Source organism: Podarcis liolepis, assembly GCF_965112155.1.
Source record: "Podarcis liolepis genome assembly, chromosome: 2".
NCBI lineage: Eukaryota > Metazoa > Chordata > Lepidosauria > Squamata > Lacertidae > Podarcis > Podarcis liolepis.
The window spans coordinates 106939039-106966539 of NC_139555.1; the positions used below are offsets into that span (position 1 = coordinate 106939039).

Sequence of the window (27501 nt, forward strand, 5' to 3'; positions counted from 1 at the left end):
TTACCTTACCTAATACATACCAGGCACTGTGCGAGTATAAAATGTGCAGCTCCGTGGTGATAAGTACATACTCCCAAAATAACAGAACAAAAAGGGAAGAGATGATGCTTGGGAGAGAACTTTGGACAACCTTGATGAGAGTGAAATCCACCAGGGGGAATGATGGCCACTAATTTGGATAGCTTTAAAAGAGGATTAGACACTCACGTCCTACTAGTGGGCATCTGCCTGGCCACTATGAGAACAAGATGGTGAACTAGATGGGCATTTGGCCTGATTCAGCAGGCCCTTCTTATGTTCTTAGGTAAATAATAATAATAATAATAATAATAATAATAATAATAATATAATATAGCACATAGCTGGCTAGTTCTGTTTCCTGCCAGAGCAAGGAAGCTGTCTTTGCCACGCTGTACACCAACAGAAAATAAAATGATGGACCAAACAATCAAGGGTACTACTATTTAGAGGCAAATATTTATTTAGAGAGGAAAAGGGGGCTTAAATTCACACACCCTGATTTAACACACACACCCCCACACCCCTCTCAACCTATTTAAAGGCGGGCTGGCAGACAAACAGTTAAGAGCATTGGTAGGCAAACTAAGGCTCGGTGGCCGGATCCAGCCCAATCGCCTTCTCCATCTGGCCCGCAGATGGTCCCGTGTTTTTACATGAGTAGAATGTGTCCTTTTATTTAAAACGCATCTCTGGGTTATTTGTGGGGCATAGGAGTTCATTATTTTTTTTTCTTTCAAAATATAGTCCGGCCCCCCACAAGGTCTGAGGGACAGTGGACCGGCCCCCTGATGAAGTAGTTTGCTGACCCCTGGTTAAGAGCGTAACCAGCACTTTTTTGTTAGCTTAAACGTGGTTTCTGGAGTCTGCTTGGATCTCAGAAGGTAATTCAGATTATAATCCTGTGCCTCCTTACCCAGGAGTAAGACCACCGAATGTGACTGCTTTTGTAGGACTGTTCTGCCAGTCACGCTGATGCACTTATATAAGCACACAACTGATCACTCGAGAACAGGCTTCCTTTTATGAGTGGGGAGGGTGTGTGTGTGTGGCCTTTTTAAGTGTAAGAAAGAACAAGTCCATGTGATTTAAATCCACAGAACCCTTCGGGTCATATATGAATTTTGTGCACTTGGGATGTGGAACTAGGGAAGGGTACGGAAATCAGTTCTGTTCTCCAATAAATACCGTATTTTTCGCTCTATAACACGCACCCGACCATAACACGCATGTAGTTATTAGAGGAAAATCCGTAGGCATGCCACCCGTAGGCATTCCCTCCATAACACACACAGACATTTCCCCTTACTTTCTAGGAGGAAAAAAGTGAGTGTTATGGTGCAAAAAATACGGTATGTGCCTAACTATCAGTCTGGATATGGGTGGCGCTGTGGTCTAAACCACTGAGCCTTGGGCTTGCCGATCAGAAGGTCGGCGGTTTGAATCCCTGCGATGGGGTGAGCTCCCGTTGCTCAGTCTTAGCTCCTGCCAACCTAGCCGTTCGAAAGCACGTCAAAGTGCAAGTAGATAAATAGGTACCGCTGCGGCGGGAAGGTAAACGGCGTTTCCGTGCTCTGCTCTGGTTCGCCAGAAGCAGCTTAGTCATGCTGGCCACGTGATCTGGAAGCTGTCTGTGCTTCCTTGGCCTGTAGAGCGAGATGAGCGCCGCAACCCCAGAGTCGTTCGCTACTGGACCTAACAGTCAGGGGTACCTTTACCTTTACTTATCAGTCTGCAGCAACTCAAATCAGGGGGATGCTAATTTAAGGATGGGGAATCTGCAGCCTTCCCGTTATGTTGGACTACAACTCCCATCATCCTTGATCACTGGCCACGCTAACCGGGGCTGATGAAAGTTGGGAGCCCAATGTCTGAAGGACCATGGATTCTCCATCCCTCCAGCTTATCCATGGAACCAAATTATCAGCGTAATAGCAGTATTGTATGAGAAAGATCCAACTCTCTTCCCTTTTAGGTTCGGACTGATGTTGCCACATAACAGACGAGACACCGGGAACACATTTTAACAAACTTTATTGACTATCGTAAGAAACTGGAATACAATAAATTCAAATTGAAAAGCCCAAGTCTACAGGGATAATAGATGAAGAAATAATACAAGAACAGCAGACATAGAGATGTAACAAAACAGATCAATAAACAAATTAAAAAGAGAAAGCTCAAAGGGAGAGTTAATCCAGACAGAAGAATATTTTTCCAAAATTAACTCCTTTCAATTCAGCTGGCCAAGATGAAGAGAGAGTACATTTCTGTTCGAGCTAACACTATCTGGATCCTTCTATATATACAGAGAGAAAAGCCTTACCTTGTTCACAGGTATCGCAGTCCTTGCTAGCAATGCCTTTGAGGGTCTGTCCTTCAGTAATGGGTGGTGGCCTTCAGGTAACAAAGATCAGAACTTTGCCCCCATGTAACCACAACTAGCTACTCCAGATTTCCAAGCTAACAGTGTTTTTCTCCTTCCTTTCCTTAACCTGGGCACAGTCTCTGGTCTTGCATTCTGCACTCGGCTTTGGCCAACTGATCTTAACCTCTCTTATGTTTCTTAAATGATACAGGATTATAACAGGCAAGTTTACAATATTGAAGACAGGTGGCTGCTGCCAACAACTCCACTTTTGGTGGGAGTGTGGCATAGGATAAACAAACCCCAAATCTGGCAGATTATTTGAAAGTGATTTTTCCCACCCCTGATTTAGTTCCACATCAGTTTCAACTATGAGTGATTGAGGCCAACTCTTTTTTGCACACCTAGTTCAACATGGGATTTTTTTTTAAGTATCCACATTATAAATGCTGATTTGTATATGCAATGGAGTTATTAGTATCACAATATTTATTTATTGTACCGTAATCTTAATACTAGATGGTTAACCATACAGCCTATCTCAAAAAACCCACATCAACAGGAAACTGGAAGATAATGAGAGGCAAATACAAAATCAAGTCACATCAACGCTGCATTCTTACTTGGGGTTGAAGAAATACAGTATATAACATGATGGGGGAACTTAAAAAAATTATTGTGTTGATTTTTGTAAATGCATCCAGTCTTACATACTGTCCTATTGGTGTTACCTACCTCAGAGTTTGGGGATCAGCAAATATATAGTAATAAAAGGCCCTGTTTCTGTCATCCTTAGGAACTGGGAGGGTATAAAGCAGACATCCTTAGCAGTAGGTGAAAATCTTGAAACGGCCACTTCCCAGCCTCTTAAAATAAGGCAGAGTGCAAGCATAGCTGTCAACGTTTCCCTTTTTTAAAGGGAAATTCCCTTATTCCGAATAGGATTCCTCACAAGAAAAGGGAAAAGTTGACAGCTAGGAGTGCAAGAGCAAATCAAAAATTCATTCCAGATTTAAGTGTTCTGGAATTTTATTAGATAGGGGAAGGAACAGAAATGTGTTCCACCAAGAGACAGATGCTTTGTCAAATTCAATGCTTTGGCAAATATGGTCAAAATACAACTGAGAATATCAGCCACAACACTACCCAGATGGTGCTCCTGATGATCTCCTAGGGCTTCATATTAAGCTACAGGAGGTTAGCGAAACCTGCAACAATTTGCTGTTTCCCAGCTGTGGATAACCTTATCACCTATACAGTGGTACCTTGGTTTACGAACTTAATCCGTTCCAGAAGTCCATTCTTAAACCAAAGCGTTCTTAAGCCAAGGCGTGCTCACTTCCCATAGCAGTGGGGGACTCAATATACAAATGGAGCACACTCAACAGGTAGCAAAACATGTTCTGCTTCCAAGGCAAAGTTCACAAACCAAAGCACCTACTTCCGGGTTTGCAGCGTTCTTAATCCAAGTTGTTCATAAACTAAACCAAGGCACCACTGTAATGTAGAAAAGTTAGGAATAAGCTTGCAATACACTGTAGCGGAGATGATCCGTAGTAGGTCTATAAAATGGCCATCAAGACACGGTATAAAATTTTCACAACTTGTTAAGGTCATGCCTATGGCGAAGCATTTCTTCTGAGCATTTCCCTCTGCCTGGGCTCTGCGTTCACATTTTGAATGCCACTTCTGCAATTATCTACAGCAGCCTTCGCCAACCTGATGGCTTGGACTCAAAGTCCTATCAGCCTTCGCAGGCTAGGGCTGATGGGAGTTGTAGTCCAAAATATCTTCAAGGGCATCAGGTCGGCAAAGGCATAAACCAGGGATAGGGAACCTGGTTGGGTCTTGCTAGACTCCCAACTCCTGCCAGCCCTGAGCACTGGCCGGGTTACTCAAGGCAGATAGGAGCTGGGGTCTACCATCGTCCCTCCTCTAAAAGCCTTCTTGGTCTCTTGGATGGGCACAGAGGTGTGGTATTTTTAATCTTTGTTGGAAGCCGCCCAGAGTGGCTGGGGAAGCCCAGCCAGATGGGCGGGGCACGAATAATAAATTATTATTATTATCCACATCTCTACTGGTCAACTCCCTTGCCCGCATGCAATTATTCCTTGTCTATGGTAGGCTAGGGACGCGGGTGGCGCTGTGGGTTAAACCACAGAGCCTAGGACTTGCCGATCAGAAGGTCAGCAGTTCGAATCCCCGTGACCGGGTGAGCTCCCATTGCTCGGTCCCTGCTCCTGCCCACCTAGCAGTTTGAAAGCACACCAAAAAAGTGCAAATAGATAAATAGGTACCGCTCCAGCGGGAAGGTAAACGGCGTTTCTGTGCGCTGCTCTGGTTCGCCAGAAGCGGCTTAGTCATGCTGGCCACATGACCCGGAAGCTGTACGCCAGCTCCCTTGGCCAATAAAGCGAGATGAGCGCCACAACCCCAGAGTCGGCCACGACTGGACCTAATGGTCAGGGGTCCCTTTACCTTTAATAGTAGGCTACCGTTCCAAGTGCATAAATGCAAGACTGACCAATGGCTGAAACCAAAGACATTTGACTGACCAGATATTTCATGATTTGTTCACTGGCTGCTATCAAACGATGTTGACTAAAGTACTGGAAGTCGCTCACGGGCACCTGACTCCCCCACCAACTATAACAGATGAAAGGTTAGCAAAAAAATAAAAATATCCGGGCAAGGGAGGGGGAAAAAAAAGATTACAGCAACAATACAGAGAAGCAAAGGGGTCAGATTACTAGGGAAGATAGTAAACATTTTGTTATCATATTCGAACAACAATGTTAAAATGTCATAATAGTTCTTTTTTTCTACTTGGATTGTAAATTCCTTGGAAATGAATGTTTTTAAAAATGCACCTCAAAAGAAAAACAAGCGGCCGTGATCCTTCCCCGCATGGCGGCAGAGAGGAATCGCCGCAGGGCCTCGCAAAGACATTTTATCGCTTTGCTCCCCACTCAGTGCGCACACCTGCACAGCCATACCTCCGACAAATGAGAGGAGGAGGAGGAGAGCGATGTAAAACTTCTCAAATCCCCACCCTCAAATCTGCTCAGCTAATGAACATGCGCTCCAGTGCTCGTTTTCTGCGACTGAGGCTGCAGCCGTTTGCACCCTTCCCTGGAAGTAAGCCCCACTGAACAAAGTGGGGGTTGTTTCTTAGGAATCGTGCGTAGGTTTGCACAACATGTTAAAGGTTGGAGGGGCGAAGGCAAGGAGGCCTTTTGGTTGTCATGACAACCTGGACAGCCACTTGCACATGTGCCAGGGATGCTCACAATGAGAAGGTACAGGAAGAACAAAAATGGCAATCATCTTCCATGTCCTATGGGAATCCCTTTACGAGCAGGCAGTCGGCCCTGCCAGGGAGGGCCACACCCTATAAATTAAGTTAAATAACGTTTATTAAAGCTCCACACTATCCAACTAAAAAATACTTTTTATTACACTGATAGCGATTTAATTTTTTTAAAAAAACACCCACACAAGTTCGGGGTAACCTGCTAGAAGATAGCAAACAGCGGGGTCTTCTATCTGTGCTTAGAAGGAAAGAATCTGTGGCCAGGCCTACATGGCAGGTTGCAGCCAACTAAGTTCTACTCAAGAGTAGACCTGTTGGAATTAATAGACCTAAATTAGTCATGTCCAGTCCTTTCAGTCAGCCTGGTCTGAGCACGACCTACATTAAATATGCCCCCTTTAGAGCTGTTTTTCTCCACTTTAGGGCCCAGATGTTGTTGGACTACAACTCCCATCATCCCTAGCTAGCACGACCAGTGGGCAGGGATGATGGGAGTTGTAGTCCAACAACATCTGGGGACCCAAGGCTGAGAAAGGCTCCCCTATAGCTCAGTGCTGTATATGTCTACACAGAAGGAAGCCCTCTTGAATTCAGCAAGTTTTACTCCCAGAAGCAAGAAAGTACAGGATTGCAGACGGAAACTGTTTTAAGAAGCACGGTTTCCCCACTGAGGAACAGAAGAAGCTGGGTGGGCGTTTCCTATGGATCTCTTGGGAACAAGGAAAAACCAAATCCTAACACACGAAATAAATTATCTTTGAAGAGAGGACGTCACAACAAACAACAATGGAGAGTTACAATTTTGCTCGTTTCCGAAATTCCTCTGAAATGCATGTATTAACAGTGTTCCTTCCACAGTTGCATTTTTGATTTTACAGGCGAAGCACCCCCTTTTTTTAATTAACCCCCCTCCACTCCCCCAAATAAAAGCAACAAGGGATTCCTAATCAAGAATTCCCAGCATCCTTACTGATCTACATCTCCTTGGATTCCATTGGGGGGGGCAGCAACGACAAACCAAGCAGCTTCCCCCAAAAAATGGCTTTTAATTTGAGACATGGCTGGCGGTACCAAACCGTGGGGAACGTCTTGCCCTGGCTTTTGCCACCGTACAGTTGCTCTGATACGCACAACGGGAGAGACAGATCCTCGACTCCGTCCCTCAGTCAAGCCTCCTCTTTAAAACTGCATGATTAAAAGCGGAAGGAAGATTCCCCCTGGCGCTCGTTACTATTCCGTCGCAGGAAAGGAAGGGTCCATCGGAAACAGCCCCTTTGCCACTCAGCTCCCCCATGCCTCGCAAATCAAGACGGGTCCTCCATCTTGATCTCAACTATCTGGGTTTCTGGAAGCACATCGCATGGCTGACTAGAATTTGCAAGGCCGGCGAGAGCCGCAGGGTCACCACTCTCCTTAAGGGACGCGTCCGCCCCCTTCTCTCCTGGGCCCCAGAGACCATCAGGAGCCGGCGACCAGGTAGCGGCCACGGAAGACGTGTCGGCTTCGGCCAGGGAAGCCCCAAGGCTCCCATCCTTGACGTGGACTCTCTGGTGGGACACTAGCCGCGAGCTCCGAGCGAAGCATTTCCCGCAGTCGGGGCAGGTGTAGGGCTTCTCTCCCGTGTGGATCCTCTGGTGGGTGACGAGATCGGCGTTGATGCGGAAGCTCTTGCCGCAGATGTGGCACTCGTAAGGCTTCTCGCCGGTGTGGATCCTCTGGTGTTTGATGAGGTCGGAGCTGTAGCTGAAGCTCTTGCCGCAGATGCCGCAGGGGTAGGGCCTCTCCCCGGTGTGGACCCTCTGGTGGCAGATGAGGTGGGAGCTGCGCTTGAAGCCTTTCCCACAGTCGGGGCAGGCGTAGGGCTTCTCGCCCGTGTGGTTCCTCTGGTGGGTCACGAGGTCGTAGTTGACCCGGAAGCTCTTGCCGCAGATGGAGCATTCGTAGGGCTTCTCGCCCGTGTGCACCCTCTGGTGGCGGATGAGGTGTGAGCAGTCGCGGAAGCGCTTCCCGCAGATCCCGCAGGGGTAGGGCCTCTCCCCGGTGTGGACCCGCTGGTGGGAGATCAGGTGGGAGCTGCGGGTGAAGCTCTTGCCGCAGTCGGAGCAGATGTAGGGCTTCTCTCCGGTGTGGCTCCTCTGGTGGTTGACCAGGTCGTAATTGGAGCGGAAGCTCTTCTCGCAGATGATACACTCGTACGGCTTCTCGCCCGTGTGGACCCGGCGGTGGGACATGAGCTGCGAGCTCTGGGAGAAGCCCTTCCCACACTCCAGGCAGATGTAGGGCTTCTCTCCGGTGTGGACCTTCTGGTGGGACACCAGGTCGGAGCTGAAGAGGAAGTTCCGCCCACACTCCAGGCAGGTGAAGGGCTTCTCGTCCGTGTGCGTCTGCATGTGGTCAGCCAGTTCCGCCTGCTGGCTGCAGCCTTTGCCACACACGGGGCACACATGCGGCTTCTCCTCTTTGTGGACCTGCTGGTGTTCAGAAAGGCAGGAGCTCCCGCTGAAACACTCCCCACAAACAGGGCAGATATACTGCGTCTGCGACGGGCAGGCGCCGCCGGCGTCGTTCCCCAGGGTGTCTCCGTTGATGGGAAAGGAGTCGTTCTCCAGTTCTGGGGCAGAGCTCCTGGGGTCCGTCTCCGAACTGCTCTCGCTGAGTTCCTCTCCCTCCAGCTCCAGGTCTGGGGAGGCCAGCCTGGGGCAGCTTTCCGACAGTGCCCCATGCAGTTCTGCCGGCTTCTGGCCTCCCTGCTGAGAAGTCCCTTCCTCCTCCTCGTTCACCATCCTTTCACCTGCTGGAAAAGAAAGAGGGGAAAAAGAACCCGCAAGGCATTCAGTATTATTCATTGGCATTTGTGTTCAGGTGGGCTCTGGTCTACCAAAGCTTGTGCGGCAAAACCATTTGTAGGTTCCAATTCTAGGCGTGCCCCACGGCAAACAGGGAGGCCTGCTTGTGAGGAAGCGTGTGTAGGATTGCACGGCTTGTCTTGAACAGGGTGAGGAACCGACGGCCTTCCAGATATTGCTGTTCCCATCATCCCTGGGTCACTGGAGATGTCCACAGAGGTTGATGGGAGCTGGAGTCCAGCAACATCTAGAGGGCTACAGCCTCACCCTGCCTGACCTTGGGAGATCTTTGTGGTTTGTTCATCATCAAGTTAGAAGTCCACACTGTAAGGAACCAGTGCGGCGTAATGGTTAGAGTGTTGGACTAGGACCTGGGAGAGCAGGGTTCAAATCCCCCACTCAGCCACGAAGCTGACTGGGTGACCATCTCTTAGCCTAACCTACCTCACAGGGTTATTGTGAGAATGAACCATGTACACTCCCTTCAGATCCTTGAAAGTAAAGGTGGTATATTAAAGTAAGAAATAAATAAAATAAACAAACCCAATTCCAGAAACACAGATCAACTATGTAAATTGCACAAGTAGATATTTTAATTTGCATAGTTATATTGTTTGGAACATTTGATCTCTGATTCTGGAAATTTTGCATTTATCAACATCAACATTCTTAGCCCAGAAAATTTACGTTGTCGGATGGTTTTTGTCCTGCCCTATTTGCAGAATTCAGACGATTTTGGGCAAGGAAGAAGAGCAGACATATGCTGGTCAGAGGAAAAGCAGAAATCACAGAGGGGCCATCTGAACTGTGGTTAGACAGACCAAGAGCTGATGACAGGATTAAGGATTCCCTTCCCCTGGCCGCAAATTCCTCCCCACCCCTTAACTGCAGCTAAGTATTATACAAACAGTGGTGCTACCCTCGACTAAGGATAACCAGAGCTCATCCTTAACAAAGGTTGCAAACTCTGGTTTAATGCATGGTCTTCAATCCTTGTTAAGTAGAAATTGCTGAAATTTATCCTTTATTACTGTTGAAGTAGGAGAGGAGACACAGAGAGGAAAGAGGACATGATCCTAGAACCCACCCACCCCAACTCTTAACAATGGTTGAAAAGACCCCTTCAGAACATCTCCAGTGATACAGAACTAGAGCAGGCAATTCTTGAACTCCCTACCTCCCTCCCCCAAATACTTGAAAATTATTAAACCACTTTTTTGCTGCCGTTGTACAAGCAGGAGGACATACAGAACGGATATTAGGATCTGCACCCCAAAACAAAGGCGATGTTCTCTCCATATGCTGACATATGTGGTGGTTTTGTTTTTAAACAGGCAGACCTGTTTTGGCCAGTTGTTATTTAAATGCCTTCTTCAGTGGTCAAAGTGAAACACATCGACTACAGGAAATCTCTGCTTCTTGTCTCACTTCTTTAGTTAACAGGCAATACCATTAGCAGAGATCTCTGCAGGCTGTTTTTCACTTTGACTTTGGCCCCTGAAGCAGGCCTTTGAATAACAATTGGCCACAACGCCTTGGGTCCTTCCTTTGGGACGCTCAGTGGTTTGTGCTATCAGTGGTTCCAGATTGGTGGTCCAAGGACAGGACTGTAGCACCCTTCACATATATTTAAAACCTACTATTTCCCCCCCCCCCTCAAAATAGGGGCTCCAAGGCTTGGCTTTTGAAAAACAGGGGGACCACAGTAGCTAATTGGGAACCTTTGCTGAATATTGCAATCATGTAGGGCTCTGCCAGCCTATTCAATACCATGGTACCTCAGGTTAAGTACTGAATTCGTTCCGGAGGTCCGTACTTAACCTGAAACTCTTCTTAACCTGAAGCACCACTTTAGCTAATGGGGCCTCCTGCTGCCGCTGCGCCACCGGAGCACAATTTCTGTTCTCATCCTGAAGCAAAGTTCTTAACCCGAGGTACTATTTCTGGGTTCGCTGAGTCTGTAACCTGAAGCGTATGTAACCCGAGGTACCACTGTAATCCAGCCTTGTCCAAACCTGCCTTGTTCTTTGTCACCAAATAACAGTGCCTTCTCAACTGTTTAGCAGGCTGTCTGTAGACCACCTCAATCCTTCTTACGGACCAGTTTTCAGGACCTCTGAGCCACAGGAATACATAAAAGGCCACTTTGAAAATATTTTAAGCATCCTTTTTTTGTACTGACACACCCTGGATGTCGTGCACTCACTGGGAGTGCTACACCGATTGTTTCTTTCAAGCTGCATGACCGCTGCATGCTCAAACTCCTCTGTCCATTCATGAGAACTAGAAACTTCATTAAAAGGGCGATGAAGCAATTTGCTTCAAGGTCCTTTCCCGTATCACAGAACCATGCCCATCAAACACAGAAAGCTCCAGTTTGGGTGTAGTCGTCCTGAAGGGCCTAATTTTGTCATCCTCGGCCTCCTATCTGCAACCTGGGGATTATAAAACACACCCATTTTACGGGATTGTTGTTGAGGATTAATGCGGAAAACCTCGCGCAGTTGTCACGAGGGTTATGGAGCTTCGGGGGCGGCGATCCTCCGGCTTGGAACAGAAACAGCTAGAAGCTGTTCCTGGGATCCTTTGTTGGCAACACCTTTTAAAAACCCCACAAACCATTCTAGCAATCATTTGCAAGCGGGAAAACAATAGGAGACCAGGTGGAGGCAAAACAACGAGGCGACTAAGCCCAGGCCAACCCAGACTCGAGCAAAGCCGGCGCGGCAGGGGATTGCGAAACGCAAACCACCCCCGCTCCCTTCCCGGGGGATCAGCCGAGGGAAGGATTTAGCCCCGGAGATCTGGCGATAAGCAGCGCTTTAAGTGCTCGATGGCGGCGCCACAGGCCCTCCCTGCAGCGCAGCGCCCGAAATCCCTCGGTTACTCACCAGCAACGGGCGAGAGCAGCTGGGGTTTGCAGGGCAGATCCGATCCGACACGCGAAAGCGCCCCGCGCGCAAAGACGCGCGCCGGAGCAGCAGCCGCCGCGCAAAAACTGAAGCTGGCTCTGTGTGTCTGCCAGAAGCAAAAAGGAGCCGCACCATCGGCCGCCTCTCTCCGCCCTCGCTGGCTGCTCAGGGGTTACTGCGGCGAGATCCCTTCGATCCGGCCCCAGGCAGCCAATCCCGGCGTCGGACGCGAGTTGAGTCAGGCGCAGGAAGCGCAACCTCGGCGAGGCTCCTCGGAACAGCAGGGCGGCCCTTTGCAAAGGCCGCCAGGAATAATCCGGAGACCTCTGCTGGCCTCGCCGAGCAAAAGCGTCCGCTGCAACCCCAGAGCCACTTCTTTTACCTGCAAAGGAGGAAGGAAGCTCCGCTGAACTCTGCGCCTTTTTCTCTTTAGGGCACGTTTTCCTCCAAGGAACTGAAGGTGGTGCGCATGGTTCTTCCCCGTCCTCGTTTAATCCCCCACAACAACCCCGCGAGGTAGGTTAGGTTGAGAGGCGGCGATTGGCCCAAGGTCACCCAGTGAGCTTCGTGGCTGAGTGCGGATTTGAACCAAACAAAGGTCCGTATAGTTAAAGCCATGGTTTTCCCAGTAGTGAAGTATGGAAGTGAGAGCTGGACCATAAAGAAGGCTGATCGCCGAAGAATTGATGCTTTTGAATTATGGTGCTGGAGGAGACTCCTGAGAGTCCCCTGGACTGCAAGAAGATCAAACCTCTCCATTCTGAAGGAAATCAGCCCTGAGTGCTCACTGGAAGGACAGATCTTGAAGCTGAGACTCCAATGCTTTGGCCACCTCATGAGAAGAGAAGACTCCCTGGAAAAGACCCTGATGTTGGGAAAGATGGAGGGCACAAGGGGACGACAGGGGACAAGATGGTTGGACAGTGTTGTCGAAGCTACCAGCATGAGTTTGACCAAACTGCGGGAGGCAGTGGAAGACAGGAGTGCCTGGCATGCTCTGGTCCATGGGGTCATGAAGAGTCGGACACGACTACACGACTAAACAACAGCAACAAAAAGACGATTATTCTTTTCTTTCCATCTGGTGCTGAAGCCCTTCAAAGCAACCCATTACAATGTATTGCAGCCTAACAGGATGGCCCCTCTGGGAGGGAGTTGTAAGGGACCCAGAGGATCATCTAGTCCAGGCACACCCCAAACTCTGCCCTCCAGATGTTTTGGGACTACAACTCCCATCATCCCTGACCACTGGTCCTGTTAGCTAGGGATGATGGGAGCTGTAGTCCCAAAACATCTGGAGGGGCGAGTTTGGGGGTGCCTTGTCTAGTCCAACTCCCAAATTATTATTTTATTAATTTTCCAAAATATTACAAACCAAATTAATTTAATTTATAATTTCTTAAAATCAGGTTTCCCGCTCCTGACATCTAGTCCAACTATATCCACAGGGGTAAATCAAACCTGCAACCCTGGCGTTATCAGCACCATGTTCTAACCAACTGAGCTATACAAAAGCACTCTCAACAAGTTAATTCCTCTTAAACGAAGTGATGTCCCACACAGGCTGCCTTGGTGGATATAAGGAATGAAAGCTATATAAGGCACACAGACCATCAGCATGCATGAAGCAGCCTTTTACTGTACCCCCCCATGCCAGAATATCATGCCGTACCCTCCAAATTACCTGCTTAGTTCGTTCCAAGTTTCTCAAACATAGGCACTTGCATCTTACCTGTTCATCGCTGCCCCCCCTTGCAGAAGCTATCAAGCAATAATGGGCTTAAGCCCCTCTCTTATTACCTCACTTCCTGAGAAGGAAGGTTGGGTCATCCTCACTTGTTACATAAACAAAAGGCTCAGCAGCCACTCTGGCTATCTAGAAGCAGATTTGTAGACTCCCTGAAAAAGCCTAGGCCTAGATAAGGATCTGTGGCCCTCCAGATGTTGGGACTCCAGCTCACATCATTGCAGATCAGTGGATGTGCTGGCTGGGGCTGCTGGGAGCCCAACAACATCTGCAGTTGTCCAGGCATTGATAACCTCAAGATTAGAGTACTGCAACACCCTCTCTGTAGGGCTACCCTTGAGGTACAGAAGATGGCAAGGTCGCTTCTGGGGGGAAATTACAGCCAGCCACTTGGCTTGCGGGGTTTGACCTGGCTGCTAATTTATTAAATTTATATACTGCCCCTTCATCCGAATCTCAGCATAAAAATATAAAACAAAAACACAAAATGCATAATAGAAGAACAAAACAAAATGAGCCCATAACCCCCCTTTCCCAGAAACACACTTAAAAGCTAATCTGCTACCAGTTCAAGGTGTATCAAACATATAAGGCCCTATGCAGCTCAGGACCAGATTACTTGAGAGACCACCACCTCCCTTATATGCCCAGTATGTAAGCCAGAGAGCTTTTCCTGCAAGTTCAGAAGTATCAGAAACTTGCTCCACAGTAGAAAAGTTTGGATTTGATATCCCGCTTTATCACTACCCGAAGGAGTCTCCAAGCGGCTAACATTCTCCTTTCCCTTCCTCCCCCACAACAAACACTCTGTGAGGTGAGTGAGGCTAAGAGACTTCAGAGAAGTGTGACTGGCCCAAGGTCACCCAGCAGCTGCATGTGGAGGAGCGGGGAATCGAACCCGGTTCACCAGATTACGAGTCCACCGCTCTAACCACTACACCACACTGGCTCCAAACGCAGTAACGCAGAACAAAGCTTTTATGTCTGGCTACCCCTGTCCTGTGGAACTGCATTCTTGCAAACATGACAGGAGCTCACTCTGTGCACTTTCCAGAAACAATTGAAGGCATTTTTCTTCTGACAAAGACTTCCTAGCTAGATGAATATGTCTCTGTTATGTGTGTCTACTTTGCGCTGTTTTAAAATGTATCTGCCGTTAGTTTTTCTTAATGCACCTGTTGTTAACTGTTTCAAATGCTGTTACTGTTTTCAAATGTATCTGCTATTATTTTCTATGTTGTCTTCATCCATTTTTACTGCTTTTTGTTTGTCGCCTTCAAGGTGTGTGTTGAAAGCGATTAATGCATTTTCATTGAGGGAGAAAGGTTTCCCATCCCTGCTCAATACGATCAACAACACCACGGCAATGTTGTTACTTTATGAAGGCAAATTGAAAAAACAAACTACAATGCTAAAAGTGTATTTATAACATTTTACATTTAATTATTGGAAGCTCCCATAGATTAGCCATCAAGGAGAAAATTTTAGCATCCTTGGGGATTTGCTTTTAAAAAAATTAACTTTGGGGGAAGGTTTTTGAAAACAATACCCAATACCAGAGGGGGGGGCATTGAAAAAGGCTCTCTACCCCCCACCTGCAGTCGTACAGTCCAAAATCACATCATCTTAAGTTTTTCACTCTGCTGTATGTGTAGTTAGAGCAGGTCAGCTGTTTCGGCAGCAAACTACAGTTCTATATATGCTTAAATTGGGAATTAAGTATCAGTGAATTCAAAGGAACTTCCTTCTGAGTAAACATACAGAGCTTTGTGTTGTAAGGCCTGGTCTGCCCCACAAATGTGGGGCATGTGTTTTCCGAGTCTTTTCTTTGCCCCCCTATAGAAAAATTTCTGTTCACAACTGTGCATGTATATCAAATACAATTATTGGGCCAGCCTGATGGTATCAAAAGTTAGGGTTGATGGGGATTGTGGCACAGCAACAACTCCAGGGCCAAAGATTTCCCACCCCTGTGCTCTAAATTTCCCTATTTTGCATACAAACATTTTCCAGTTCAAATTTTCCAGAAAACTCATAGCTTTAGCTACACATGCAGAAGAGGTGGTAGAATACTGAAGCCCACCACTTCAGATTGCAGCCGGGATTATATAGGGTTAAAATAAAAATAAATGTTCCCCCCTATCTGCGTAACACATTCCCCGAAATTAAAACACATAGCACATCAGGGATGGAAGTTCTAGCCAAGCCTCTCACCTGCTGTGCTAGATTTCTACTTGAAGGGAACTTTTTATGTAGAACATTAAAAACACCACCACCCAAACAAACTCATGGTCTCCCGATCTGCAGCCTGAAGTGGTCCACCTCACTTGACCAACTCATTGTGCTGCAGCTAAGACCTCCAAGCGACAGGAGCACTGATGCAAATACTGGAAGACTTAACAGTACAATCCAAGGCCTGATTACTTGCTATATTCAGCAGGGCTTAATCCCAGGTAAGTGTGCATAGGATTGCAGCGTAAGAGTGAGTGAAATAGGAAACAGTATTGGGAGGCAGTGGACAAAGTAGGCATTAAATAGGAAACAAAACCTCAACCTGGTGGAACAATGCTCAAAATTGTAGGAGAGAAAAAATGGTAGTTTTAAAAAGCAATTTTAACCAAAAATGGGTAAAAATTGTAGGGGAGAGAAACAACAGTGACCTTACTGTGGTTGTCTGCTATAGACTGCCAAGCCAGACTGAAGACTCGGATGATGCCTTCCTAGAGCAGATTACCAAACATTCAAAAAGGAGAGAAATAGTAATCGTGGGGAACTTCAACTTCCCCGATATCTGTTGGGACTCAAACTCTGCCAAGAGTGTAAGGTCTGACAAATTCCTCCATTGCGTCACTGACAATGTCATTTCCCAGAAGGTGGAAGAACCAGCAAGGGGATCATCTATTTTGGACCTGGTCCTCACCAATAGGGAGGAACTGATGGATGAAGCGGAAGAGCTCGGAAAATTGGGAGGAAGTGATCATGTTCTCTTGGGTTTCAGGATACAGAGGCAAGGGAAAACTGAGTGTAGTCAGACTCACACTCTGGACTTTAAGAAGGCCAATTTCGAAAAACTGAAGAAGATACTGGGTGTGATCCCATGGTCAGAAATACTCAGTGAGAAGGGAGTCCAAGAAGAATGGGAGTTTCTAAAAGGAGAAATATTGAGGGTCCAAATGCAGACAATACCAACAAGAAAAAAAAGTGGGAGGCATCTAAGGAAACTGATGTGGCTGCGTAAGGAACTTACAGATGAGCTGAAAGTTAAGAATGGCATGTATAAGAAATGAAAGAAAGGGGAAATCGCACAGGAGAAGTATATATGAGTAGCCAACAGTTGCAGAGGGAAACTCAGGCTGGCTAGAGCTCAGAGTGAGCTGAGGCTTGCAAGAGAGCTTAAAAATAATAATAAAAGGTTTCTTTGGCTATGTCCGAAGGGGAAAAACAAGCAAGCGGTAGGTCCTCTGCGTGGGGAACAGAGAGAAATGCTATTGGGTGACAGAGAAAAGGCGGAACTACTCAACACCTACTTTGCCTCTGTTTTCATCCAAAAGGAAAGTGATGCCCAACCTGGTGATAATGGAATAAATGATGTAAGGAGGGAGCTGCAGCCAAGATAGGAAAAGAGGTAGTAAGGGAACACCTAGCTACTTTAAATGAATTCAAATTTCCAGGGCCAGATGAGCTGCATCCAAGGGTACAAAAGGAGTTTGTGGATGTAATTTCAGAGCCTTTGTCTATTATCTTTGAGAATTCTTGGAGAACAGGTGAGGTCCCTACAGACTTGAGGCAGGCAAATGTCTCCATCTTCAAAAAGGGGGGGGAAAGGATGACCAACGTAACTACCGACCGGTGAGCCTGACATCAATACCACGGAAGGTCCTAGAACAGATAATTCAACAGTCGGTCTGTGAGCGTTTAGAAAAGGATGCTGTGATTACTAAGACCCAGCATGGGTTTCTCAAAAATAAGTCACACCAGACCAAAATGATATCTTTGATGGAATTACAAACTTGGCAGATCAGGGAAATGCTGTGGACATAGTGTATCTTGATTTCAGTAAAGCTTTTGACAAAAAAAAACCCCCATTATATTCTTGCGAGGAAGCTGGTAAAATGTGGGTTGAACAAGGTAACTGTTAGGTGGATTTGTAGCTGGTTGACTGACTGAACCCAGAGTACTCATTAATGGTTCCTCGTCATCCTGGGAAATAGTGACAAGTGGGGTGCCACAGGTTCTGTCCTGGGCCCCTTGTTGTTTAACATCTTTATAAATGAACTGGATGAAGGAATCGAGGGGATGTTCATCAAATTTGCAGATGACACCAAGCTGGGAGAGGTAGCTAATGCCGCAGAATCAGAATTCAAAATGATCTTAACAGATTGGAGAACCGGGAATCGCAAGCTAACAAAATGAATTTCAGTAGGGACAAATGTTCGGTTCTGCACTTAGGCAGCAAGAACCAGATGCACAAATATAGGATGGGGGACACCTGGCTTACTAGCAGTACATGTGAAAAGGATCTAGGGGGTCTTAGTGGGCCACAAACTTAACATGCAACAACAATGTGATGCAGCAGCAAAAAAAGCTAATGCTGTTCTAGAATGCATCAACAGAAGTATATTGTCCAGATCAAGGGAAGTCATAGTACCGCTCTATTCTGCCTTAGTCAGATCACACTTGGAATACTGTGTCCAATTCTCGGCACTACATTTTAAGAAGGGTGTTGAAAAGCTGGAACGTGAACAGAGGAGGGTGACCAAGATGATCAAAGGTCTGGAAACTAAGAGGAGCTCTTAAAGGAGCTGGGAAAGTTTAGCCTGGAAAGGAGGAGACTGAGAGGAGATATGATAGCCATCTTCAAATATCTTAAGGGTGGTCACATGGAGGAGGGAGCATGCTTGTTTGCTCCCACTCTGGAGGGCAGGACTCGAACCAATGGCTTCAAGTCGCACGAAAGGAGTTTCTAACTAGACATCAGGAAGAACTTTCTGAGAGTAAGCACGGTTCAACAGTGGAACAGACTCCCGCGAGAGGTGGTGGACTCTCCTTCCTCAGAGGTTTTTAAGCAGAGATTGGATGGCCATCTGTCATGGATGCTTTAGCTGAGTTGCCTGTATTGCAGAGGGTTGGAATAGATGACACTTGGGGTCCCTTCAATGGAACATAGGCATCCTTGAGCCGAAATCCAGGAAACTACAGCCTTGTGAGCCTAATGTCCTTTGGATACAAAGCGGTGCGAAAAATTACCAATGATAGAAAGATTGTGGTGTGTGGCCAAGGATTGCTAAATCCTCTCCCTGCCCGGTGGGTGTGACTGGAAGAAAAGTATTTGGAGTGGCAAATATGGGAGAGGTTCAGCTTCCTAGACCTTCTTAGTCTTTTGCTTAGCTACACCTGTCTATGTTCTGCTGCTATCCATGTCTGGTTTGGTGCCTTAAACAAGTGATTTTTCTGCTTAGAAAAGGCGTTTGATGAAGAACACAAAAGGTCTGGAGCCTCGAGCGCTGCGGAGAAAAATCCAGGGCTGCTCAACGTACTCAAAACACAAAGAGCTACCCATGGCAATTGGGAGGTAGTGGGTTGAAGGAAAACGAGAGGTGCTTCTGAAGTCAATGCATTTTTATAAGCTCTGAAATGTATCACCAGAGGATGCACGAAAACAGTGTCTAAAAAGGATTATGTAAATGCACGCATGCCGCTTCTTTTGGTGGATATGAACCACAGGCTCCATTTTCAGAGATGGTTTAACCTTGACCAGATATGCAGGGTGGTAAGAACAGGAGAGAATGATGCCACCAGAACCCCACCACGGACTCTTCTTTTCTCGAAAGAGAGAATGCTGAATTTGACAGAACTCCCATCTCTGACCCAGCGTAAAAATTCTCGGGATCGTAAGATGCTGCCGGAAAACACGTGTTGAACAATTTGGAACAACAGTGCATCTTTATTTCTTTTTAAAAGATTACCTTCTTACAGGTAGCCGGTAATGTGTTAAGTGTAATTATTATTATTATTATTATTGGTTTTGTTTAAAAAACTTGTACACATGTACATCAAACACTGCATTCCTCTGGAAACAAGATGGAAGGGAAACAGATGTAGGTACACTTAAAAAAAAAAAAAGGAACCCCCCCCCCAATAAGAATAAATTTAAATGTACATTGCTGGCAGCTGTTTCCGCACAACCGTTAACGCTGTGGGGAGACACACGTGTAAATGTGGTGAAAACACATTCTAACTATGCAATAAGAAAAGCAATATATATGTTGTAACGAGAAGAACGAACAGCTGGAGGGATGGATTCCCTGCTCCCACAATGAGACTAAAAGGAGACGGGCCTCTGGGTTGCGGGGCAGTTTTCATTTCATTCGCTTCCGGGGAGAGACGTCTCCGTTGCTGGTAGCTGATTGCTGGGAAGCGAATGCGAGGCTGGAAGGGGAGGGGCAGGGTATCTCTTGGCCGTTTGAGGAGGTGGCCGCTGCATGCATCATGCTAGGGCCCGGGAAGTCATAATACTGAGAAGGGTAGGGCGGACTGTACGACGTTCTGCCCCGTATGTCTTTCATAACTTCCAGGATGCCCTGCAACACGCTGGTCTGGCTGCTCAGCTGCTCCTTCAGCGTCTGGTCGCTCGATTCCAGGGCGCTGACGAGCCTCCCAATGTCCTCCGCGCTCTGCTCCATCTCGTCTTTGCGGGCCGAGAGGTCCTCCTTGTAGGCACGCTCGAAGGAAGCCACCTCCTTGTGCGTGAGGTCAGACAGTGTCCGGACAAGTTCGCTGGTGGCCTGCGAGGTGACTTCCATGAGCTCCTTCAAGGTGTCCCCCCTCCTCTTCCTCTGCCGGCAACGGAGGTTGCGCATCCTCTCGGCGGCCGTCAGCGGTCGAGGGCGCAGGTTCGGCGCTGGAGGGGCAAACATCAGAAAACAGGCTGAACAAAATGATGAATGCTGCCACTTCGCAACAGCCTACCGCATGCTAATCTAAAACATTCATACGTGCACACGCCAGCTTCCAGATTCCACACAAGGCCACCCTAAAAATGTTTTTTTAAAAAAAGTCAGTCTGCAATTTGGTGGCACTGTTGGATTTCTGCAGATGTCTATATCTTTGCTTTCCTGTCATACAACAAATTCTGTTAAGCAGAGAACTCCAGCTCCACCCTGAACTTTGAAGCCCAGCCCTGTTACAACTTCAGAAATCTCACCAGGTTTTTCCCCAAGCATAATATTACCCAACCCAAATTGACTGAGGATTTGATTCCCCAGCTGCTGAAATTAAAGCTGTGTTTCTCAAGATCAGAAGTCGGCAAAAATTTTTAGCCGCGGGCCGGTCCACTGTCCCTCAGACCTTGTTGCAGGCTGAAGAAGCGGCACTGGGGGCGGGGCTAGAAGAAGAGGCAAGGGGGGGCAAGTAGTCCTCCTCCCCACCCCCTGTTGCTGCACTTACCTTCCCAGGGGCTACCGCCGCCACCACTGCTTCTCGTGGGTTGGCAGACGAAGCTCATCTGCTCCACTCTCTGTCCCACAGGAGTACCAAGGCAGTGGCAGCGGGAAGATGAGCAGAGAGAGGGGCTCCAGAGAGGGGCTGCTTAAAATGGCGCTCAGCCAGCCCCCTTTCTCCTCTAGGCAGGGCGGAGAGAAGCCAGGAGGGGGGAGGAGGCACCACTGCGGTGGGGGGGGGGATGGAATGGCGCGCGGTGGGGGGGGGAATGGCGCAGCCCAAACGAACAGAATCCCCACACCGATCCACGGACAGTCCGTGGGCCGAATCCTGAATGCAATTGGGCCTGATCCAGCCCGTGGGCCTTAGTTTGCCAACCGCTGCTCAAGATCCTCAGACTTCACTCCATTGCTCTGCACTTGGAAACAAGTGTGCGTGATAAAGCAACCCCTCCCTGTCCCAAAATTACTCAACCTGTCCAAAAGTCCACAGACAACTGAAACAAACCATGTACCATACCAAAGCCCACCCCCCACAGCAGGCAAGCCGCAATTCCAAACAGAACTCACCAGAAATCGAGTCATTGGATGGCAATGGATCTGTCGGAGTGCCAGGGCCAGCACTGCCGTCCATGGATATATCGGAGTTGGCTGCCGGAGACCCCACTTGGTTTTCCATGTTGGCTTCACTGTGCTGCGACCCAGCTGACTCTGGCAAGAGCAAGCAGTCCCCATCCGGCTCTTCAAAAGTCCCTTTGTCGCCTTTCCCAACCGAGGAAGGCGGTTCGTAGGCAGGGTCCTGAGTCTCCCTGTGTTCCCGGCGCCGGCGGTCCACCGGTGGCCGCGCGTTGCTCCCTGAAAGCCGCGGAACGACCAGGTTTTGCTTGATGCAGAGGAACCGGTTGAGCTCTTCGTAGTACGGCCACACTCGCCGCCCGTGGCCGGCGTTGCTGTTGCCGTCCACTATCTCTTTGAAGCCGCGCCGCAGCACTTTGGCCCGCTCGCGGCACTGCTCCCAGTCCCGGTTGTAACCCCGGGCTCGCATTTCGTCCGCGATCCACTGGAACTGCGCGACCGTGCGGTAGTTGGACGCCAGGGCGCTCTGCACAGCGTCGTCGCCCCAAACCTGGATGAAGGCCCGGGTTTCCTCGTCGGTCCAAACGGGCTGGCGCCTCGATTTCGTGGCAGACGAAGAGCCCTGCGAAGAAGCTGCCATGGTGCCGTGGTTCGGCATCGGCACCGTCTCTGGAAGGGTATCAGACAACATGGTGTGCTCCGAGGGTGACCCGGCCAATACCGGCGGCAGGAATTTGTTTTTAAAATGGCAGCAGGAAACTTTCTCAACTGGGGCGCAGTAAAAAGAGCACTAGCGGGAAGGAGGGGGAGTGTAACAAGGAAGCTCCTAACGATAGAGTGCGGATAGAGAGAGGCGGGACGCTCTGTACAATGCACTCTATGGTCACGCTGGCAACTCCCCCGCTGAGACATGTGCACCTCCCACAAACGTTACGAGAGACACGCGTCTCGCATCTTTGCTCCCGCAAGTTGGCCTGCAAAGAAAACACGTGTGACCTCGAGGAAATGGCACGGGAGTCTGCATTCCGACATGCGAAAAAAGAGATACGTGACAACGGTGCGATACACGTGTCTAGCGTAACGTGTGAAGCGATCTTAAAAGCTCCATCCCTCTTTAACCTCCACTATTCTAAGCCCCTGACCAGAAAAAAACAACATATATTAAAAAACAAAGTTAAGGAAAATGTCCGTAACGTATTCCAATCGCGTAACAGTTTAAGAGCAGCTTTCTAAACACACCTGCCTGTACCCTGGCCTGATTGACATGCAAAAGAACAATTACTCACCTGTGTAACTGCCATCTGTTGAAATGTAGGCCGCTCGGGGAGAAAAGAGAAACAGGCAAAATTAGAGGTGAAGACTTCTGGATCTCTTATGAGCAATACTGGAGGGAAAAGGTGACTGAAAGTCACAAGGAAAGGGCAATCAACGGAACAACTATGCCACGCGACCAAAAGCGCTGGAAATGTGGGTTTTTGAAACAAAAACGAGATGAAACAGATTTTTAGGAATCTAAATTTTACACCAAATACCCATTAAAACCAAAATAAATCCCAAGCTGGTGCTAAGGATTTTTCTGAATAATTGGAATTCTGATTTCACTGTTAGGAAGCAGTCACCGTACAGTTTATTTGGATGAGCAAACTCTGAATTGTTGCTCCATCCAAAAAAGCACCATCCTTTTGATCATGGGCAAATGCCATAAATCTCAGCTGACTGAAAACCAACTCAGATGCTACAAGGTATTAAAGCTCCTTCCAAGGTGTTTTGGAACTCCTCCCACTATTCAGGCTGCTTTTCATAGTAGGCAACAGGCAGCAGTGGCTGCTCATCTATGAAGAGCAAGGATCTCATCCAGGTAACCAGACAAGGAAACGTCTGTACCCTTTATGATTCTGTGTGCTTTTGCCCTCCTAAGCCATCTATGTGCCACAGATCTCCAACACAGATATGCATGGGGCAAAAAACAGCAACAGCAACTGTTGTGGGCTTGTAACTTTTATGACCTTATTTGCAAAGCTACCTTCAAGCACTCTCAACTCACCTGCTCCTGGGAACAGCAGCTTCAGAGTCACTCTCTAGTACAGGCATAGACAAACTCGGCCCTCCAGATGTTTTGAGACTACAACTCCCATCATCCCTAGCTAACAGGACCACTGGTCAGGGATGATGGGAGTTGTAGTCCCAAAACATCTGGCAGGCCGAGTTTGCCTATGCCTGCTCTAGTAGCTCTAACCCCCTTTTTTGTGGACGACTAGGGGCTGACTCTCTGCTAACAAATGAGAGAAATCTCCTCTTCCCATTGGCTTGTGAAAAGCTGTCAGCAGAGGGAGGCAAGTTCATCAACAGGACAGCAGCTTCCAATGCCAGTTGACATGCGGTGTCTCCTCCTTCCAAATGCTCCATGAATTTGTGGAAGGATCAACTAATCGTAATTTAGAATTACTAGGGTCCACTTTTCAGGTACACGTCCACTACAGGAACAATGTCTAAACATATCTAGGCATTCCTGAGTCTTCACCATGTGCAGCTCCCTGATCTTTTTAAGGTCAGTGCAGCATGACAGCCAAGCCAAGGTTTGGCTTAGCATGTTGGCTCAACCAGAGATCATGGCTAAGGTCTGTCATTTAACCATGATCTGTACCAAACGGCTACATATCATGGTAAAAGAGGAGGAACCTTAACCATGATACCAGGTTCAGTAGATACACTAGGCTTAGATACCTAAAAAGCCCAGGGAGGAGGAAGGCGAGTTCAAGCTCCTTGCTGGGATCCAACGGGTTTGTGCAATCAGTTAGCCATATTGTGGCTTACCACTGGGACATGCAGAAGCATTCCAAAGAGACGTAAGAGATCCTTACCCAAGGAAGTCACATCCTCACCATTCTCTTCCATGATCTCTCTAGATGCCCCTTCTCACTTTCCCTCCCCCCCACTCCTGTGCTTTGAGCAGAGTCTTCAAGAAGGCGTTCAGCCCCTGCAACAGACAACAGAAAAAGCCCATTAAACCCCACTGCACAAGCCACCAAGCAGAAGTCTCTGATTCAGGGCATTGATATTGCTGTAGAGCCTAGCAGAAGAGTTTTTCAACTTTGGGCAGGGATAGGCAATCCACTTACTTCTGGCAAAAATGCAAAGGCAGAAGGCACTGAAATTAGGGATGAAATCCTTTACTCTGACTTGAGAGGGCACTGCGCTAAACACAGTAGATTTAGCACACAGGACTGGGCTGGAACTGACTTATTGCCTTTCCTATACCAGCAGGGCGTTGCCGGTAAAGCTTTTGCTACAAACAAATTAGCCTCAGATGACTCTTAAATTGGGTTTGCCAGTTGGCACTTATCAATGTGTAGCTCTATTTACAACCAGCAATACAATAACGGTAGTGTCAAAACTTTCTGTACTAATTTCTTACAAGCACCCAAGGCCACCTAAAGTCAAATGAACTGAAATGAACTGTAAACACGGAAAAGAGCTACAAAACAAATCACATAAACATTGTCAGTTACATTTTACTGGTTTTTAAAAAACTTTTATTGTACACTACCCTGGTCTTGTTAATGAGGAACAGCAGTATATAATTATTTTAAACAAACAATAAAAGAATAAGATATCAGTATATCTATAGTTATTTACTATTTTTTGTACCCTAATTAGGTCCAAATGTCTTACATTCAGAAACAAATACATCATACAATATAGAGATACCATATAATTTAAGTAATAAAAAAAGAATATGAGTATGATGACAAATGGCTGCTATTCTCTTGGCTTAGGTTTCTCTCTCCCTGCTTCCTCTTTTGCTAAGTCCAGTTTATATATTTTAACTCCGCTGATGCTCTAAACATTGTTTTTGCTTATTACAATATAATCCTACTCACAAAAACGATTCTCTATTTTATTAACATTGCAGCCTCAGCACACAAATATTACTTTTTTTTTGCCAGCATAAACAACTCATGTTTGGGGCTGTGCAGTATCTCTATGTCTGTCTTCTCCCATATAAAGTCCTACTCATTTAGTAGCGACACACAACAGGCATCAACTTGTGACTGCCCTAATTCCTTTACTTGTATTCCGTTGAATTTATATGAAAACACAAAACAAACAGAATCTGATATTCACCAGAATTGTTACCTTAATTCAGGGGTCAGCAACCTTTCAGAGCTTAAGGACACATTTGCAAAGTGGAGAAACAGTTGTGGGCACCACAATCAAGTTCACACCACAATCTATTCTATTAGCTACAACAGAATGCTCTTTTCAAGCCTAATTTTAGCTGGCAGAGCAGACCCTAAGGGTGCCATGAAAGGTCTCTGTAGGACACATGCACCCACGTTGGAACACTTCACCTTAATTGTACCAACTTCTGGGTTCTTCCTTTCCCAGTTAATACAGTTCTGCTTTGCTTACTTATATACTGGAGTGCTTCGATTCCACCTTTCAGCAAGATCCGATTTTAACATTAACTTCCTCTACAGAACAAAGTTTTCAGACAATCCAAACTCAGGGACAAAGATATACTTTTGCTCCCGATTATTTAATCTCACTCATAACAAGCTGCATGGCTCATTAGAAGGCCTTTAGAATGATAGATTCTCTCCCACTCAGGTACCCAGAACCTTTCCTCTTTTTGCTGTCAACACCTACTGTCAATGACCTACTTTACAGGGTTGTTGTAAAGATTCCTAAGCAATGTATGAGTGCTGAGAAGTCTGTTATTAAACTGAGAGTGGTGACACCAATTGTGTCAGTTTTGGCCTCCCCAGTTTGGCTTTCCCGGCACCTGTGCTGTGGTTCTTTTCAGCATCAGGTAAAGACCGGTTTAGAAAACATTTCCCATGTCCCTTAGATCTTTTACACTCCTGTCATCTCCCTCCGGATTTGCACTAGCCTGCTTTTCCCTTCCCTTTTATGGCTTCACAACAACCCACTGTGTGGAACTTCTGCTATTAAGGACACAGCACAGGGAAGTGTGAGGAAACTGTTAAAAAACAAATAACCCGAGCGATCGATTCCACCTTGACCAGGGGAGGAAGAGAGAAAAACAACACAACACACGCAAATAAAGCTGGTGCCAGGGCATGCAATAATTGCAGCGGTTATTATGACTCACCTCCCACTCCCACCCGCCTTCCTCAGCGTGATGGGGGGGGGGGGAGAGATCTGTGCCTCCAAAAAGCCGGAAGTGGCGGCGGTGCGAAAGCCTGACACAACCCACCCCTAGACACATTCACACGTACACCCGTCCTCGCAAGATCCGAATAATAATAATAGTGATGATAGTAATAATAATCATCATAATAAATAATAATTTCTTTTACTTGAGTCGCTCTCCTGGGCATCCCCTCTCCCTCATTTCTCCGCGTCGGGGGCTCTTTCCAAAGAGACAAAAGGCGGGTCCCACAAGCAGGGTCTCCCTTTTCTTTTAACCCCCACCCCACCCTTTGCTCCCTCCCTCCCCCTCCTCACGACCCTCCCCCCAACATTCCTCCCCCCGCCCTCCAGCCCCGCCCATTCCTGGCACTTTCCCTCAGATCTCTCCTCCCCCCCCCTCCCCGCCGCCCCGCTTTTAAAAACACAACTGCAAGTACGGAAGAAAGCCCGAAACTCCGCCGGGGCCTCCACCTACACAGCCAAGGGCTCTCGGAGGACGCGAAGAGCCTGGAGCTGGGCCGCTTCCCCCCCGCCGCCGCCTACGCCGCCGTCCCCCGGAAGAGTCCCCGCTGCTCGGGCGGCCTCAGGGAGAGCTGGCGCCGAGGCCTCCTCGGGCTGCAACAAACCCCAATATGGTGGCCGCGCAGCTGCCGAGGCCGGAAGTCCGCCGCTGACCGAGGCTTCGGAGCGGGGAGCGAGGAGAGAGAGAGAGGCAGGAAACGGGGGCAGGCGGAGGGTTCTCGCCTCCGCAGCCAACAGCGGCCTCTGCTGGCGGGAGGCCGGGGAAGCGCCGAACGAGGACCGGCCACTGGCTGGGGGTGAAGATGTCCCTGTTTGCAGAGGGTGTGGGACACCGGAACCATCTGAAGGCAGCCCTGTATAGGGAAGGGGTTAATTATTATTATTTTTTAATATTTTGCTTTACTGTGTTTTTATATATGTTGGAAGCTTCCCTAAGTGGATGCGGCAACCCTGTTGGGTGAGTGGGGTATAAATAGTACAACAACAACAACAACAACAACAACAACAACAACAACAACAACAACAACAACAACAACAGAATAGAATAGAATAGAAGAAGAAGAAGAAGAAGAAGAAGAAGAAGAAGAAGAAGAAGAACAGAAT

General features: G+C 47.6%; 2 protein-coding genes across 4 annotated transcripts; both read right to left on the reverse strand.

Moving 5' to 3' along the window:
- Positions 1 to 2729: 2729 nt before the first annotated feature.
- LOC310701597 (uncharacterized protein) lies at positions 2730 to 11864 on the reverse strand. The gene is made up of 2 exons (XM_083492739.1): positions 11840 to 11864; positions 2730 to 8493 (listed from the first exon to the last, which is right to left on the reverse strand). Exon 2 carries the CDS (start codon positions 8480 to 8482, stop codon positions 7004 to 7006), a length of 1479 nt encoding a protein of 492 aa, XP_083348865.1. The 5' UTR covers positions 8483 to 8493; positions 11840 to 11864; the 3' UTR covers positions 2730 to 7003.
- Positions 11865 to 14622: 2758 nt separating this feature from the next.
- On the reverse strand, positions 14623 to 27047 carry LOC310701690 (uncharacterized protein). Of its 3 annotated transcripts, none has more exons than XM_083492964.1 (5): positions 26852 to 27047; positions 24081 to 24196; positions 22506 to 22538; positions 21214 to 21888; positions 14623 to 20105 (listed from the first exon to the last, which is right to left on the reverse strand). In XM_083492964.1, exons 2-5 carry the CDS (start codon positions 24112 to 24114, stop codon positions 19564 to 19566), a joined length of 1284 nt encoding a protein of 427 aa, XP_083349090.1. In that variant the 5' UTR covers positions 24115 to 24196; positions 26852 to 27047; the 3' UTR covers positions 14623 to 19563. The 3 variants fall into 3 exon arrangements, with proteins under 3 accessions (XP_083349090.1, XP_083349092.1, XP_083349091.1); XM_083492966.1 differs by having other exon boundaries at positions 21214 to 22193; positions 26852 to 27026; XM_083492965.1 differs by lacking the exon at positions 26852 to 27047 and adding an exon at positions 26544 to 26687.
- Positions 27048 to 27501: the final 454 nt, after the last annotated feature.

Bases quoted from the DNA above. Each gene is read 5' to 3' on its own strand.
- LOC310701597 (XM_083492739.1), bottom strand. From the start codon at position 8,482: ATGGTGAACGAGGAGGAGGAAGGGACTTCTCAGCAGGGAGGCCAGAAG.
- LOC310701690 (XM_083492964.1), bottom strand. From the start codon at position 24,114: ATGGAAGAGAATGGTGAGGATGTGACTTCCTTGG. The intron at 21,889-22,505 runs GTGAGTAATTGT...ATACCCTTCCAG, and splicing joins AACAGATGGCAGTTACACAG to AGACGGTGCCGATGCCGAAC. The intron at 20,106-21,213 runs GTGAGTTCTGTT...TTGCCCCTCCAG, and splicing joins ATCCAATGACTCGATTTCTG to CGCCGAACCTGCGCCCTCGA.